The 13,419-nt window shown below is 37.9% G+C and overlaps 1 protein-coding gene across 1 annotated transcript in view; it reads right to left on the bottom strand.

The window, feature by feature from the left end:
- Positions 1 to 12,835, bottom strand: part of TMTC2 (transmembrane O-mannosyltransferase targeting cadherins 2) — a 144,083-nt gene extending 131,248 nt beyond the window's left edge. The window contains exons 1-2 of the mRNA XM_018080793.2: positions 12,810 to 12,835; positions 8,858 to 9,428 (exon numbers count right to left, since the gene is read on the bottom strand). Coding sequence (XP_017936282.2) covers positions 8,858 to 9,428; positions 12,810 to 12,835 — 597 coding nt within the window. The remainder of the gene's footprint in view (positions 1 to 8,857; positions 9,429 to 12,809) is intronic.
- Positions 12,836 to 13,419: the final 584 nt, after the last annotated feature.

Here is a 13,419-nt window from a genome sequence, read left to right on the forward strand (position 1 = left end):
GCGTTCATTAGGTAAAGCTCACCAGGAGCTACAAGCATTAAACACTTCATCAAATCAGGACACTTAGGAGTCTAAACATGACATTAGGAGGCTAATGTAAAGCACTTATGTACATACAGGTACAGGTATAAACTTTGTGCGACGTAACAAACACAATCCATACTTGATGAATATAACCATGAACACATGCATTTTAACCAAGGCACTAAACCAGGTTTAAGCAGAAAGGCATCACACACAAAGCAAATCTGACAAAAGGAATTACACCAGGAAACATTTAACTCACTGAAATATCACTCAGCTTTAGCACTGTATGTTGGTTTTCCCATTTTGTGGCTAGTACCCAGACAATGGACCCGTGGAAGAATCAGAGCTAGGGGGAAAGGAACATGGTTTTCTAGCTAGTGGACAAATGGAAATCTGAAGATTGGGCAAAGCTGCCTATATTTCTTATCTCTCAAAGTTCACAGGTACCCAAGTCCCCGTATCTCAGCACAAAATATACTTAAGTATTAAACATATAAACATTGACCAACCCTAACAAAAAGCATAAAATTTAACTGTTCTTTAACACTGATATTTTAAACAGGAAAATTGCCAGCTTCTGCAAAAACAGTTTTAAAGAGCTTCTCTAATTAGGGAGCTAAAATAATCACTAAGATGAAGAAAAACCTACACTTGTAAATGCCTAATAGTCTGAAACACAGTTGTTAGAAACTATGGTAAGCTTGGTGCTTTCAATTGATTCCTTAAATATGGGTTTTATAGACTGGAAAGTAGTGAGTCCACCAATACACAACACTATGAAAAAGTCATGCTGTTCTTGATGTCAATAATTGGCATACAACCTCAGAAGAAAAAATAAGCGCTAACGAAAATTGTGCAAAGCCTGCGGAAACTTTCTCACCTTGTGACTCTTAAAAAGATCCCTTTTAAGCCAGGGAGAATGTACTGATTTGGGCTGGTTTGTTCATTTTCTTGATAGTAGCTAGAATGGGATATGTTTTGGATTTATCTGGATTATATGCTGGAAACAGTGTTGATAACACAGGGATGTTTTTGTTATATTGAGCAGTGCTCACAGAGTGTCAAGGCCTTTTCTGTTCCTCACACCACCCCACCAGCGAGGAGGCTGAGGGTGCACAAGGAGTTGGGAAGGGACACAGCCAGGACAGCTGACCATAGGGATATTATATGGCATCATGCTCAGCATAGAAAACTGGAGGAAGAAGAAGGAAGGGCCAAATATTCAGGGTGATGTCATTTGTCTTCCCAAGTAACCATAACGCATGATAGAGTCCTGCTCTCCTGAACACCAGTCTGTCCACCAGCAGTAGTGAATTAATTCCTTGCTTTATTGTGCAAGCAGTTTTTGCATTTATCTACTAAACTGCTTTTATCTCAATCCATTAGTTTTCTAATTTTCCCCTTCCCCATCCCACTGGTGGCAGTGTGCAAGCGGCTGTGTGGGGCTGAGGTTAAGCCACAGCAGGGAAGAATGGAAGAACACAGCATACTTTTATGCTATAACACAGTTTAAATCTTATGCATTACTGAAGACAGTGACAACCTTCCTCTGGCAAACTAACCTCTCTGTTAAACTGAAGGTTCTTCACAGGTCCCGTAAATACGAAAAGCCTTCTCTCTTTTTTTTATTTACTTAGTCATTTATTAAAGAAACTTTGCCTTTTTCATTTTTCCAGAGAGGCATTCTCAAATACAAGCTCCTAAATATTATTGTAGACTTCAAGTGAGTAGATAAAAGTGATGAGAATTTTAGTGGCAATTCAAATAAAGATATTACAGATTTAATATTAAAATATAATCCATGTTATGGCAGTGTTAGTGACTTCAGCAAGACGGCTTATGATTCTTCATTTTTAAAAAGATACGATATGGATAAATTTGCCTTAGGATGCTGTATTTCTGTCATATGTGATCTGTTTAAATCACCCCATGAAAATATTTTCAGGAAACAACAGCTATTTATACATATTGATGTCCAATTCTGCACCATTCCACTGACATCACAGGGACCTGCAGGAGATCAATACCTCTGAGAAGATAGTGGAGGCCAATCTTGCTTTTCTTATTTCAGGATCAAACAAAAAACCCTCAAGGAGCTGTGGGAACTACAGGAAATCACAGTACTAGCTACTTGAAATTGTCAAGAGAGAAGTAAATTGCAAAAAGCTTCTTTTGTCTAGGAAATATCTGCTGTGGGAGGGGGTGTACTGGTCAAGACCGCACAGGCGTCACGCTGTTGCCATCCAGCAGAGTGAAGAGAAAATAATCAGGCTGGCTCATCCGCAAAGATGAGCAATGTATGTGCAGGCACATTCGGCTCAGCATTTCCACAATTTTGTACAGCCTTAAAGCTGTCCGCAAAATTAACCCCAAGCTGACCACTGCAGAATGAGAGATGCTAGGGAATAAATGGGGCCCCAGCTGGCAACAGAGCCCCCAGTCTTTCCCACAGCTCTCGAAATGCTAAAGGTTACCCAGCCCACCAGTGTAATATTTAACAGCTTAGCGCACTTGAATATGCAGCTCTTGTTAGACAAAATGAACCTGCGAGAGGTCAAATCATCTTTTGAAGCTGTAAATTATTTATTATTTTTAACTGGAATAAAAACAGCATCAAGGGAAAGTAAACTTACTAAATATCTGACTCCAAGATTGAAGTCTGTCCTGCAAGAGAGCAGCTACTCCTCTAACAGTCTGAACACTGTAAATGCTATATTTCAAAGACATAGGGTGCCCAAAAGAGAAATAACTCACAAAATAATAGGTTACCGATCAGATCTGTCAAAATATCAAGACCTGTGGGTAATTTCAAGTATAATAAAATTCATTAGGTGCTAGAAAATAAGCAGAAAATAGATTTTAAATAATGATGAAACACTACTGCAAAATAGCATAACTTGTGGATGGAGAAGAGGTGAAAAATAAGCAAAACCAACTACTACATTGTTAAGGCTTTAGAGCTTCTCAGAAGAGAAAGACAAAACTGCAAATTTTAATCAAGAGCAGCATTTTATTTTGACATTGCTTTCCAAAGCACAATAGTTCTAAAAGTAGCCACTTCAAAGACTAAAGAATGCCAAAAGTGGCTTACTTGAAGTTTAGAGTGTTCTCAAAAATCAGTAGCTTTATCTAATACCGAGCAGCAATCATACGTATCACCCACAACCAAGGCTGTTCCAAGACCATAAAAGAAAGTAGAGTTTTATGAAACTTGGTTTGGTGGTTGACCATGTCATCCATGGAAGCTCCAGGTTCACATCATTACCTTAAATAAAATATAAGCCTTCAATAAAATTGCTTTTTACAAAACCAGTACTGCTATAATAGCACAGAAGACTAGATAATACATCCTGCAATCCAATTTGTGGTTCGTGTTAAGCTATAGATACCAATAACTAATTCCACATGTGAGACAGACCCCCCAGAGGGAGATTTTAATCAAATAAGTGATGGGAAAAGAGATATTTCCTTATTTTAGTATAACAAACCCCCTGTACTAACAATATGTTGATCTGGTAAAATGTTACTGTATTGTAGCAATGGAACATTAGAACATACATCTGGTTTAGTTATTTCTGTAAGGCAGTTTGTACACATAAACCACAGAGCAATAAATACTTTATCATTACCATTATATTAAAAATGAGCTTTAAATGCATTTGCCCCATCTTTTTAACTGCTAATGTTATCCAGCTCCATTCCCACGAAAAATAAAATAAATTAAAAAAAAAAAACAAAACCAAAGGAAACCAACTAAGGAAACAAAAGAAAACCTAAAAAAAACCCCACTACAAGAAAAAACAGCAGCACAGTAGGGTTTGTATTAGGTTTGCACTATTAATTGGACAGAAGACTGTTGATTAATGCTTCTGCTCTCAAGCTGCATATTGCAAGTACAAAGCAATTAGACCTCTGAATCTGCATATTTTCTATCATAACAAGCTCTCTCCCATATTCAAGTCCCCCCTCCCACTCCTTGACCTTTGGTGGCTTAACTTGCACAAATCTAGCAGCTGACAGGTACAATCATCTGATACGTGTCATACCTGACATCTCAATCAATCTGCATACCTGCTATGCAATTTACACTGGAAATGACTCAAGGTCTAAAATGCTGAAAAAATCAAATAAAAGTCTAACTTTCTTTCATAAGGAATGGTTTGCCCCAGTAGAACACCACTTTTTTAATAGCTCTCATTTCAGACAACTAATTTGTGACCACAATAAATACAATTGTATCAAAATCTTCTGTCTTAAAGACAGCAAATACATCCTCATCAGCTAGTCAGAATAAAACAGAGTTAACCAAATGAAATGGAATCCAGACTGACAACTTTTCCAGCCAGAGTGAGAGCATCACAGGCAGACAGGAATACAAAACTTGGCAAAAGGAAAAAAAATCAGCATCCAAGTTCTACTGAATAACCAATACACAGATGACAGAGAAAAGAGCTGGATAGTTAAATAAGTAGCTATGATATACAATTTTAAGGTGCTTCAAGAATAGCTTCTAAATAAGGGGCAACATTCATCTGCTCTTGCAGCCACCTTGTTCAGAAGCCCTGCCAGTCTACTCAAATTGCACTGGGATGTTGTCGTGTACCTGGTGTGAAAAATCAGGACTCACATGATAATTGGTCTTGTGTAGTAGCCATCACTTTATATTCACTGGATACTTGGCCCAAAGATGAGAACACAATGAAAAAAACCAGGCTTGCCACCCCAATACCATCTCCTACCATCAGCTGGAGCATTTTTGAAGTTGCTTTTACCAGTTCATACTTTGCTGATCATCCTGAAGATGGTCAATAGTTTTACTATTCTTTAAACATAAATACTCATGTCTCAGCTTCCCCAGTGGTATATTCTGAAAAAGCTTGTAGAAGCTGAAAGTCATAGTCTGGCAGCATGCCAGCCCAGGTCCTTAATCACCCACTCCCCAAAATGCCTCTCTCCATTCCTTCTTTCTGTTCCTGCACCTTTCCTTTCAGTGTTTGCGAGTACAGCTATTTGTATGGCAATGATGAGAACTGGATATAACTGAATTGATTCAGGTTTAAAATAACTCCTAAAGATATATTTGGGATATTTTGGGCAGGGGGGGTGGTGTTTAAAAGCTATTTTTCTACCTGCATTTCCTCTGAGTTCACTGAGTTCAGTTTGCAGCACAGCCTAGGAAACATGCACCAGGCTCAGCTGGACAGGGTTGGGCTTAAGGTAGATTGGAAGATTGAACCCTTTCCACTATTCGATTACAAAGCATTCAGTTTCATACCATTACTGCTTACTTAGATAGTACAGATTTGAGCTAATGAATTTAAAATTATTTTCCTTTCTTCCTTGGCTCCATTTTACACTTTTCCCCTCCAGTGCACTAAAAAAGACCATAACTTTTTCCTCGACTGACCTTTTTAATGTATTTTTTTTTTTCCCTTTCTCCTGAAGTTGCCCTTTTCTAATATTGAATTGGGAGAACACAAAGTACAAATTCCAGAACCGGTACATAAACACAATTCTTTCTAATTGCCCAGACATTCTCTGAGGAAAAGGGGCTTTGTTTGGTGGGAGGTTTTTGGTTCAGTTTAAACCGTATTCCATTTTTTTTAAATGTTCAAGCCAGTTAGGGAACACAGGATGACTCTTCTGTAAATGGTTATTTTGGCCTTATCAATTAGCAGTGCAGAATGTCTTTTCAAGAGAGAAAAAGTGCATGCAATACTTTAAAAAAAAAAAAAAAACAAAACTACCCTTAATTCAAGTCTATGCTTTAATTCTGCATAATGCAAAAATTAGTCTCAGCTATATACTTTGGGGTTTGATTATTTTAAATACAAAATTTAAAAAAAACAAAACCAACAAAAAAATCCACTTGTCTTTATCAACATATATAAGGACAGAACAAAACTAAACCAAAAGCTTTAAGTAAAAATCTTAGTTCTGTTCTTACTAACAATTTCAAAAGAGACAGGTTATCACTTTAAATTGTCCATCTTAAGGAGTAAACATCCTCAATTCATTTGAAAATAAATTTAAAGGTAATTGCAAATCAAAAGGGCAGTATCTAAACCTGCCTTCACAGTCAGGATTTGTCACATATTGCTCAGACATGCTACAATCAAAATCCAAATTTCTCAACTCCAAGTGCATTGATCATTCTCAAACTATTCAGATATCAACTAAATAGCATCCTCCAAAAGCAATTTTAGACTTCATATGGAGCAGGCCAGAGACCCACTAAGTTGAATATTCTCTAAACAGTATTTTATGTGAAAAGGTAAAACTCAAAGTCCAAAGGAAATATAAATACAGTAAGAAAGTGTTTCAGAAAATAATGATTGATAAGGAGGCAATGCACTAGAATAATTATGTTCAGTATCTTTGTTAGGTAAATCGTAATGGTTTTGTTGCTCTTAAGCATTTTTATCATACCGAGAAGCTCTCCAGAAGACTGATACATTTGCTTTAATTTATTTTTTTTTTTCTTTATTTATTTATTTTTTAATTGACAATTATTATCTTTACAAAAGGCTTGTATTTCATTCCTTTATTGCCCAGGGAGTGCTTGGGAACAGGAAACTGTGACATTAAAGGTAGAGGCCATGCAAAGTTGGAGTACAAAAGAGTATGCAGACAAGTACTCCAAAAGAAATGCTTCTCGTAACAGGCTAGTTCAATGAAGACATTCCTGACATCCCCAGCCCTGTAGGTCACTATGTCCTTACAAAAATCTATACAATTTGCGAATGATTTCTGTAAAACCTCAGTAAAAAAGAGGCCTTACTGGAGATACTTTGTAACCGAAGCTCCCAGCTGATCTCCTCAGTGATGTAACAAACAGAGGCAGCAAGTGAATGAACAGAGGCTTCCCCAGTATTGAGATAAAACTCAGGGCAGCAGCACTCAGTCTGAACAGATGTGCAAGAAACAGGTAGCCTAGTAATTTAGTGAATTAGGAAATGTATTTCTGGCAGATCAAGCAAAACATTCATATTTTTGTTCACTGTAGTCTCTCCCCATTAAATTGCCTCCAGCTAAAATCCAATCTCCAAATAGGTTTGTAATCTACAAAGCACATAATTGTTATTCCTATCATTACAGATGGACAAACAAATTTCCATAGACAGCAATTTGCTGTCCAAGGCAACTCTGATGCTGAATGGAAAAAAACCTCATAAGTCAGGTGTCCAAGTTTAGAGCTCCTCACCTAGGAAGAGAGGCCTTATGTTCAAAAAGTTAGGTAGTGGAAGCTTGGATTTCACTTGTGTCACTTAGGTCTCTTCTGGGCCAATTTTACCCTGGTCCTGAAGCAGAAAAGGAGCAAAAAGGGGAGAAAAAGCTTTTCCCCATGAAAAGTTCAACAGAAATGTCTGCAAAGGTTTTGGTTTTGAGCAATGACTGTTCAATAATAAAAAACTTCCTAGGTGTTCAGAATTTTCTGTGTCATGTGAATGTTTTTATAGGATAAGCTAACACTTGAGTTATTAATAAACCCCATGAACTCATCCTGTGCCTTTCAGTATAAAGCTTGCTGTTACAGATGCACTTTAGGAAAAAACAAAACAAAACAAAACAAAAAAACCTTAATTAATTTACTGTTTGTTTCTGTTCATCATTAGGTGCACTATGTACCATACAGTATTTAGCTACTGACATTCAACAGGTCTTACCTACTCCAATATGCATAAGTAAAAAAAAATATACATGTATATAAATACACAGGAAATTATTCTTTCCATTTCAATTTTGTTAGAAAAGAGTATGATAACTAAGTCAACATGTCACAGCAGTTTAAGAGGAAACTACCAGTGACTAGAGGTGGGGTTCTTTTTTACTCTACTATTTTCATTTTATACCACAGCTGTATAGTCTATGTGAACAGAACTCATCACTGTTTTATCAAAATCTACAATTTCTTTTCGATTCATTTCTGTGAGAAATCAAAATTTTAACGTCAAGGTTTTTGAGAAAGATTGCAAAGCTGTAATTTGTTTTATTGCTTTTTTTGTTTATGTCTCACTGAAAAAATGTGACATGCCCATATGAAACTTTTTCCTTTTGTTAAGTCAGTATTTTTCTGAAAGAAAGCCATTTCAGTGAAAAGAAAATTACATATACTCAGCTCACTCATTTGTACAGTAAATGATGTAACCGAGTCTTGATTTCAGATGGAGTTTCTGAGTACCCCTAAAATACATGCAGTCTGGGGAGAGGGAAGCTAGGGGGTTTTAGTGAGCTTTTTTGTTTGCTTATTTTACTTGCTTGTTCTTGGATAAGAAGTTTAAAAATGAGAAATAGTTATTTTGTTAAGGCACTGTTACATTTAAGTCATAGCTCCTACTAAGGGAAGAAAACAATGTGCGCCAAAGGAACGTACCCAGGCCCTATGCATCTCTGTTAAACTAGAACAATAAGAGCTTTATCTTTGCCTCAGGGAGCCTGAGGGTGATAGCAGCCACCACACTTGCACGCCTGACCAAACTAAGCTGAGTTTGCAAGATACAAGAGGATAAGAGCATGAATGAATTCTTTACAAAAGGCAGTCAGATATTCAGTGCTCAATTCAAATATTCAGTGCTTGCTGGTAAACAGAATGAGGGAATTGCTGGAAGTAAGGAAAGTAATTGAAAAAAAAAACCATCCCCAGCATCAAGTAATAGCAATGGCTAATAATACATGGTTTAAACAAAATATAAAAACCCAATACTAAAGCTATTTAACTGTTCTTTAAGCATTAGACATCTGTGCTCATTTCTGGGACTTGAAAACTCATTTAGCACCTGTTTAACAGTGATTGGTGCCTTACAAATAGCTTACAGCAAAGACGACTCACCTTGCATAAAGCAGAAATGATCTGATGCATTTTCAGTCGATGAAATACAAAGACATCGTACACAGCTGAAATGGCCAGAACAGTCACTCCTTGCTCCTTCCACAGCATGCTGCATCCTGCACACAGTCCTGCTCCCAAGATCCAGCCCCAAGTACTTGGTGAGGAACCTCTGGAAGAGCAGTGCTTCACATAACACATCAGGGAAAGGAGAAAGAAGAGGCAGGCTCCAATGTCTGCCCTCCCTACAATTCCCGCTACGGCTTCCGTGTGGATGGGATGAGATGCAAACAGCAGGCCTGCTATCAAGGTCCAGTACCCATCTCCAAAGAGAATCCTGGAGAAGTTTGTGAAAAGGCCTGTGACTGCAGCATGTAATAGGACGTTTACAAGGTGGTAGCCCCATGGGTCCATTCCCCCAACAGCATGGTTAATGCGGAAGGAAAGTGTGCAGAGAGGTCTGTAGGACTTGTGGCTCCCACTATGAGTGAGCAATGTCCCCCAAAAGTCATTGTAGAAGATATGGATCCACGGCGTCTCAGGCAGAAGGTCCTGGTTTGTCTTGATAGCTCGACTACAAAAGACAAATAAAAGCTTCATTTTAACAGAAGAAAAAGGATATAAAAGAAAGGCTGAGAAAATGCAATCACACTGCTACCACAAGAAAGAATGGCATTGCTTTGGTGCTGCTTTAATTCAAGTTTGAATTTTTACAGGAGGTTTTAAAAACTCCATATCTATTGACTTCCTGCTAGAGCAAAATTTCCATATAAATTGGCTTTTAAAACATTAGAAACAGATGTTACACTGTTTCCATTAAATTAAAACACCCTTCAGTGACATTCTTCTGAGTCTAACCCAGGAGTAATCGGTTAAGATTTGATGAGTTATAATTAAAATGTTAAAAGAAATATGAAAAACTTGCAAACATTATTGTTGAAACAATGGATCCTCCAGTAATTCAGAACTAAAATCCCAACTGGCCTTTTATACTGAAATTTTAATTTAGATTTTGGAATGAATCTCTCTGACACAGATGAACAATAAATACAGAAGTCGGTAGGAGCATGCAATTTTCTGCTTCTGCACAGGGCACACCCAAAACTGTCTTGTATATATTTTGACTGACAACATTTTCTGCTAACACCTTGCCAGAGACAGACAACAGAATATTTTAAAGACGAAAATATACCTTTATTTAAATTTTTTGTATTTCCAATAGAGGAGAAAAAAAAACATGTTTCTATGTTGTACTAGCTTATGAATTCAAGTCTATCAGCTTGATTAGAAAAAAAAAATTGCTGAAGCTTTCAGCATTTGTGCTTTCGACCACCCTGGCAAGGACTGGTGCCAGCCATCAGCAGTCTCCATGTCTAATTTGTTACTGTAAAAATCTGTCTACTACAGTGTTTGTACAAATCCAAAGATTTGCATTTAAAATTTATGCAGAGGGAAAAGGTGTGAGACCTGCTTAGTGAAAAAAGATGAGTAGAATTTAATTAGTTACTTGTATTTAAGCAATTAAAGATGCATTGTTGTTACTACTGAGCTTAACTCATTTAGCATTTATTTTATTAGCTCAAGACTCTTCTATTCAACATACTAAACAAGAGAGATGATTTATATCTAATTCTTTACTCATACCCTCTATCTGCCTTTCTAACAAATATCCTCTTATAATTAATAATTTTTCAATTCAGATGAGGGAGGGGGAAAAACGTGTGAAATGCAAGCCCACATTTAAAATGCATGTGCATGACTAATTCATATTCTAAGACTCCCCTCACATTCTGCATTTCCTTGGAACCTTTATCCAAATCCCTTTTTTTTTATGGTATTAGCTTCAGAAATGTCGTTCTTGTTCTGGAAAAGAAAAATGCTCAAGCACTGATACACTATGCCACAGAATCTCCATGCAAATACTCCAGATACCATGCAGCTCAGCATTTCCATTGTCCAGAGCATACTGTTGTAATGCTTTCAGACACGCTTCCTCTCAGCATGTCCTTTTGTCTCTGAGCATATAGAGGTTATGGAGAGGTCACCTTAAACCCTTTAAAGATCTGATGATGCTTTCTAGAATATTTGAAAATTTTCATTTTGACTTCTGCTTATGCAGTGGATCAGGTTCCCTGTATTTGTTTTCCCAACCCCACACACATTTTTCTCATTTTAGTCCAGTCACAAAAGAACACTGGAAGAAAACAAGATCTTTGTTTTCATGTTATTTATCTCGTCCTTCTGTGTAGTCCTTTCCCGAAACCTAATTCCTCTGTGATTTCAGTTTGTAGTATCACTCTCAGAACCACTATCAGAAAACTAGGAATTCAGCAAGAGTAAAGCAGGTGTTAGGCAAGAAAGAGTCTATTCTCTGAGAAAAATATATTATATTTAGACTACAGGTTCCCAAAGGCTAAGGACGGCTATCAGATGTCAGGATTTAGAGTTAAAACCCTGAACAGTGATAGTGTTTTTTCTTGGGGAAATAATAAGAAAATAAGTGGCAACAATATTGCCAGAACAACCACCCTCCCCCGAGGCAGCACATTCTGCCTCAAAGAGCCTAGACAGTACACAGGTTATTCCCAGGAAATGGTAGCTTTTATTATATCTTTTGCAAATATGGCCATTTCCAACACTTGAAGCTATGTAACCACGTAGCAAAAAAAACCAAAAAACAAACAGAACTGTGGCTATCAATACACATGTATAAAACAACTCCACACAACTCTGCTATGCTTCTGAAAGAACTAGCACTCTCTCTAAGCTGACAGTTTTCATGCAGCACACACTCATATTGGACTATTCCCCACCAAAAGTAAACTGATTATCTCCATATCATAAAGAAATCTATTGTGCATTCCAAGGCATTAATTCAGTCAAATTTTATTCACAGCCTTAGCAACAAATTTGAGGCAAACGTGATCCTTTCTTGTTTAGACCTGTCCATATTAAAAATTAAAACAAAGAAACAAACAAGGAAAAAAACAATAAAAAAATAAAAATGAAGCCCTGAAGATACAGTATTGATCACCCTATATTTGGGTATGGATTTCAGCAGGCAATTTTGAAATACTCCTAGTTTCTTGTGAATGTAAATGCAACATATTCTAGAATCTGCCAGTCAGCATGAAACATATAGAAGTTGCCAGTTCCAGTTTACTCAGTGGTTTAGTCAGGTCAAATGCTGTATTTTCTAGAAATCAGGATTTTAAATAAAGTTAAAATTTCTTTTCATATGGTTATTTTTTTATTAAATATTTATAAGAAAAAAAAGTCTTGCTAATGCTTTGGGATATTAGAAAAGTCTAATACAAGAGGAAAGCTGGAGGTCCTACAGTGAAGAAGCAAGTCTCACACAGATTGATTGTTAAAGTTCAACTACCCTGTTTCACATCATAAAATGTAAGGAAAAATATACTTGGCCAACGTTAGACTTGACGGTGCAGGAGGATGCTGGAATACAAGCACCCAAGATACCAGAGCCAGGCAGCTCTGTGTCATTTTACTCTCAATAAAAGTGAATGAAGTCTCAGTAACACTGAGGTCAGACAGAAAGAGTCTGTGGGTTTGAGTCCAGCCTATGCACCACCAGCCAAGCTGGGATCTGCATCCCTAGCCTGGCTGTCCAACTGCACTGGCAAAAAAACATTAAGTGAAATGTTTATCTCTAGGAAGAGGAAAGAAATACAAGCTCTGTATCTAATAAAATAAAAGAATAAAAATAAATAGTACTCAATTGCTCATATTAGGGCCCCAAGGGCACTAATGAGCCTTGACAACCTGATGACCCTCCCAAGGCTCCCACACCTTGCCCACAGTCCCAGGACCTCATGTCAGCTCCCCCCACGCTGCCCAGGGCCCAGGACCCCATGTCAGTCCCCCAGGGCCATCAGCCTTTGCCCCAGTGACACCTCAGCAGGGCCAGTCTTAAGGTCCCCAAGCCTTACCCTACCAATGGTCTTGCTGAGGTGGGTCCATATTCCCAGCCTGGCCTTGTTCCCAGGGGGGTGCCCAATGCCTGGGGCTAGGGCTGCCCCAGCTCCTAGCTGGGGCAAGGCTCTGTTTTGTCTTTAGCTACCAAATAACCAAGCTGTTAACTCTGCTTAGTTACCAATTTCAGCCGTAATTCTGAAAGCAACCACTCCTCCCAGCCTGGCAGGTAGTGCCAAGAGTGACCCCAGGAACACATCCCATGCTAGCAGCCACACTCACTCTCTGCAGATAGAAAAAATTATTAATTGTTGGTTCTGTGAAAGACTCTGAAATAAAGGAAACTACAAAATGCTTTTAGCCTTGCCTGCTGCTTCACTCACAGTTTACCTTTAGGTTGCATCCTGCAGATTAGTTCAGTCTTGCTAATGGGCATAATAAGGGCAGCTCTCCCACTGCACTCATCACTCTTCAGCAGAACTGCAAACTCTGCTCTCGCTAAAAGGCAGTAGGTCACCCAAAAAAGTAATTTCTCAAAATTCCAACACAATTGGCATTTTTACTTTCAAGCAGTCTCTGATAAGGGTTGCAGGCTCAGTCAGGGAGCTTGCTTTCTTCAATTTGCAATGCCT

Source organism: Manacus vitellinus, unplaced genomic scaffold, assembly GCF_001715985.3.
Source record: "Manacus vitellinus isolate BGI_N305 unplaced genomic scaffold, ASM171598v3 scaffold_5_pilon, whole genome shotgun sequence".
NCBI lineage: Eukaryota > Metazoa > Chordata > Aves > Passeriformes > Pipridae > Manacus > Manacus vitellinus.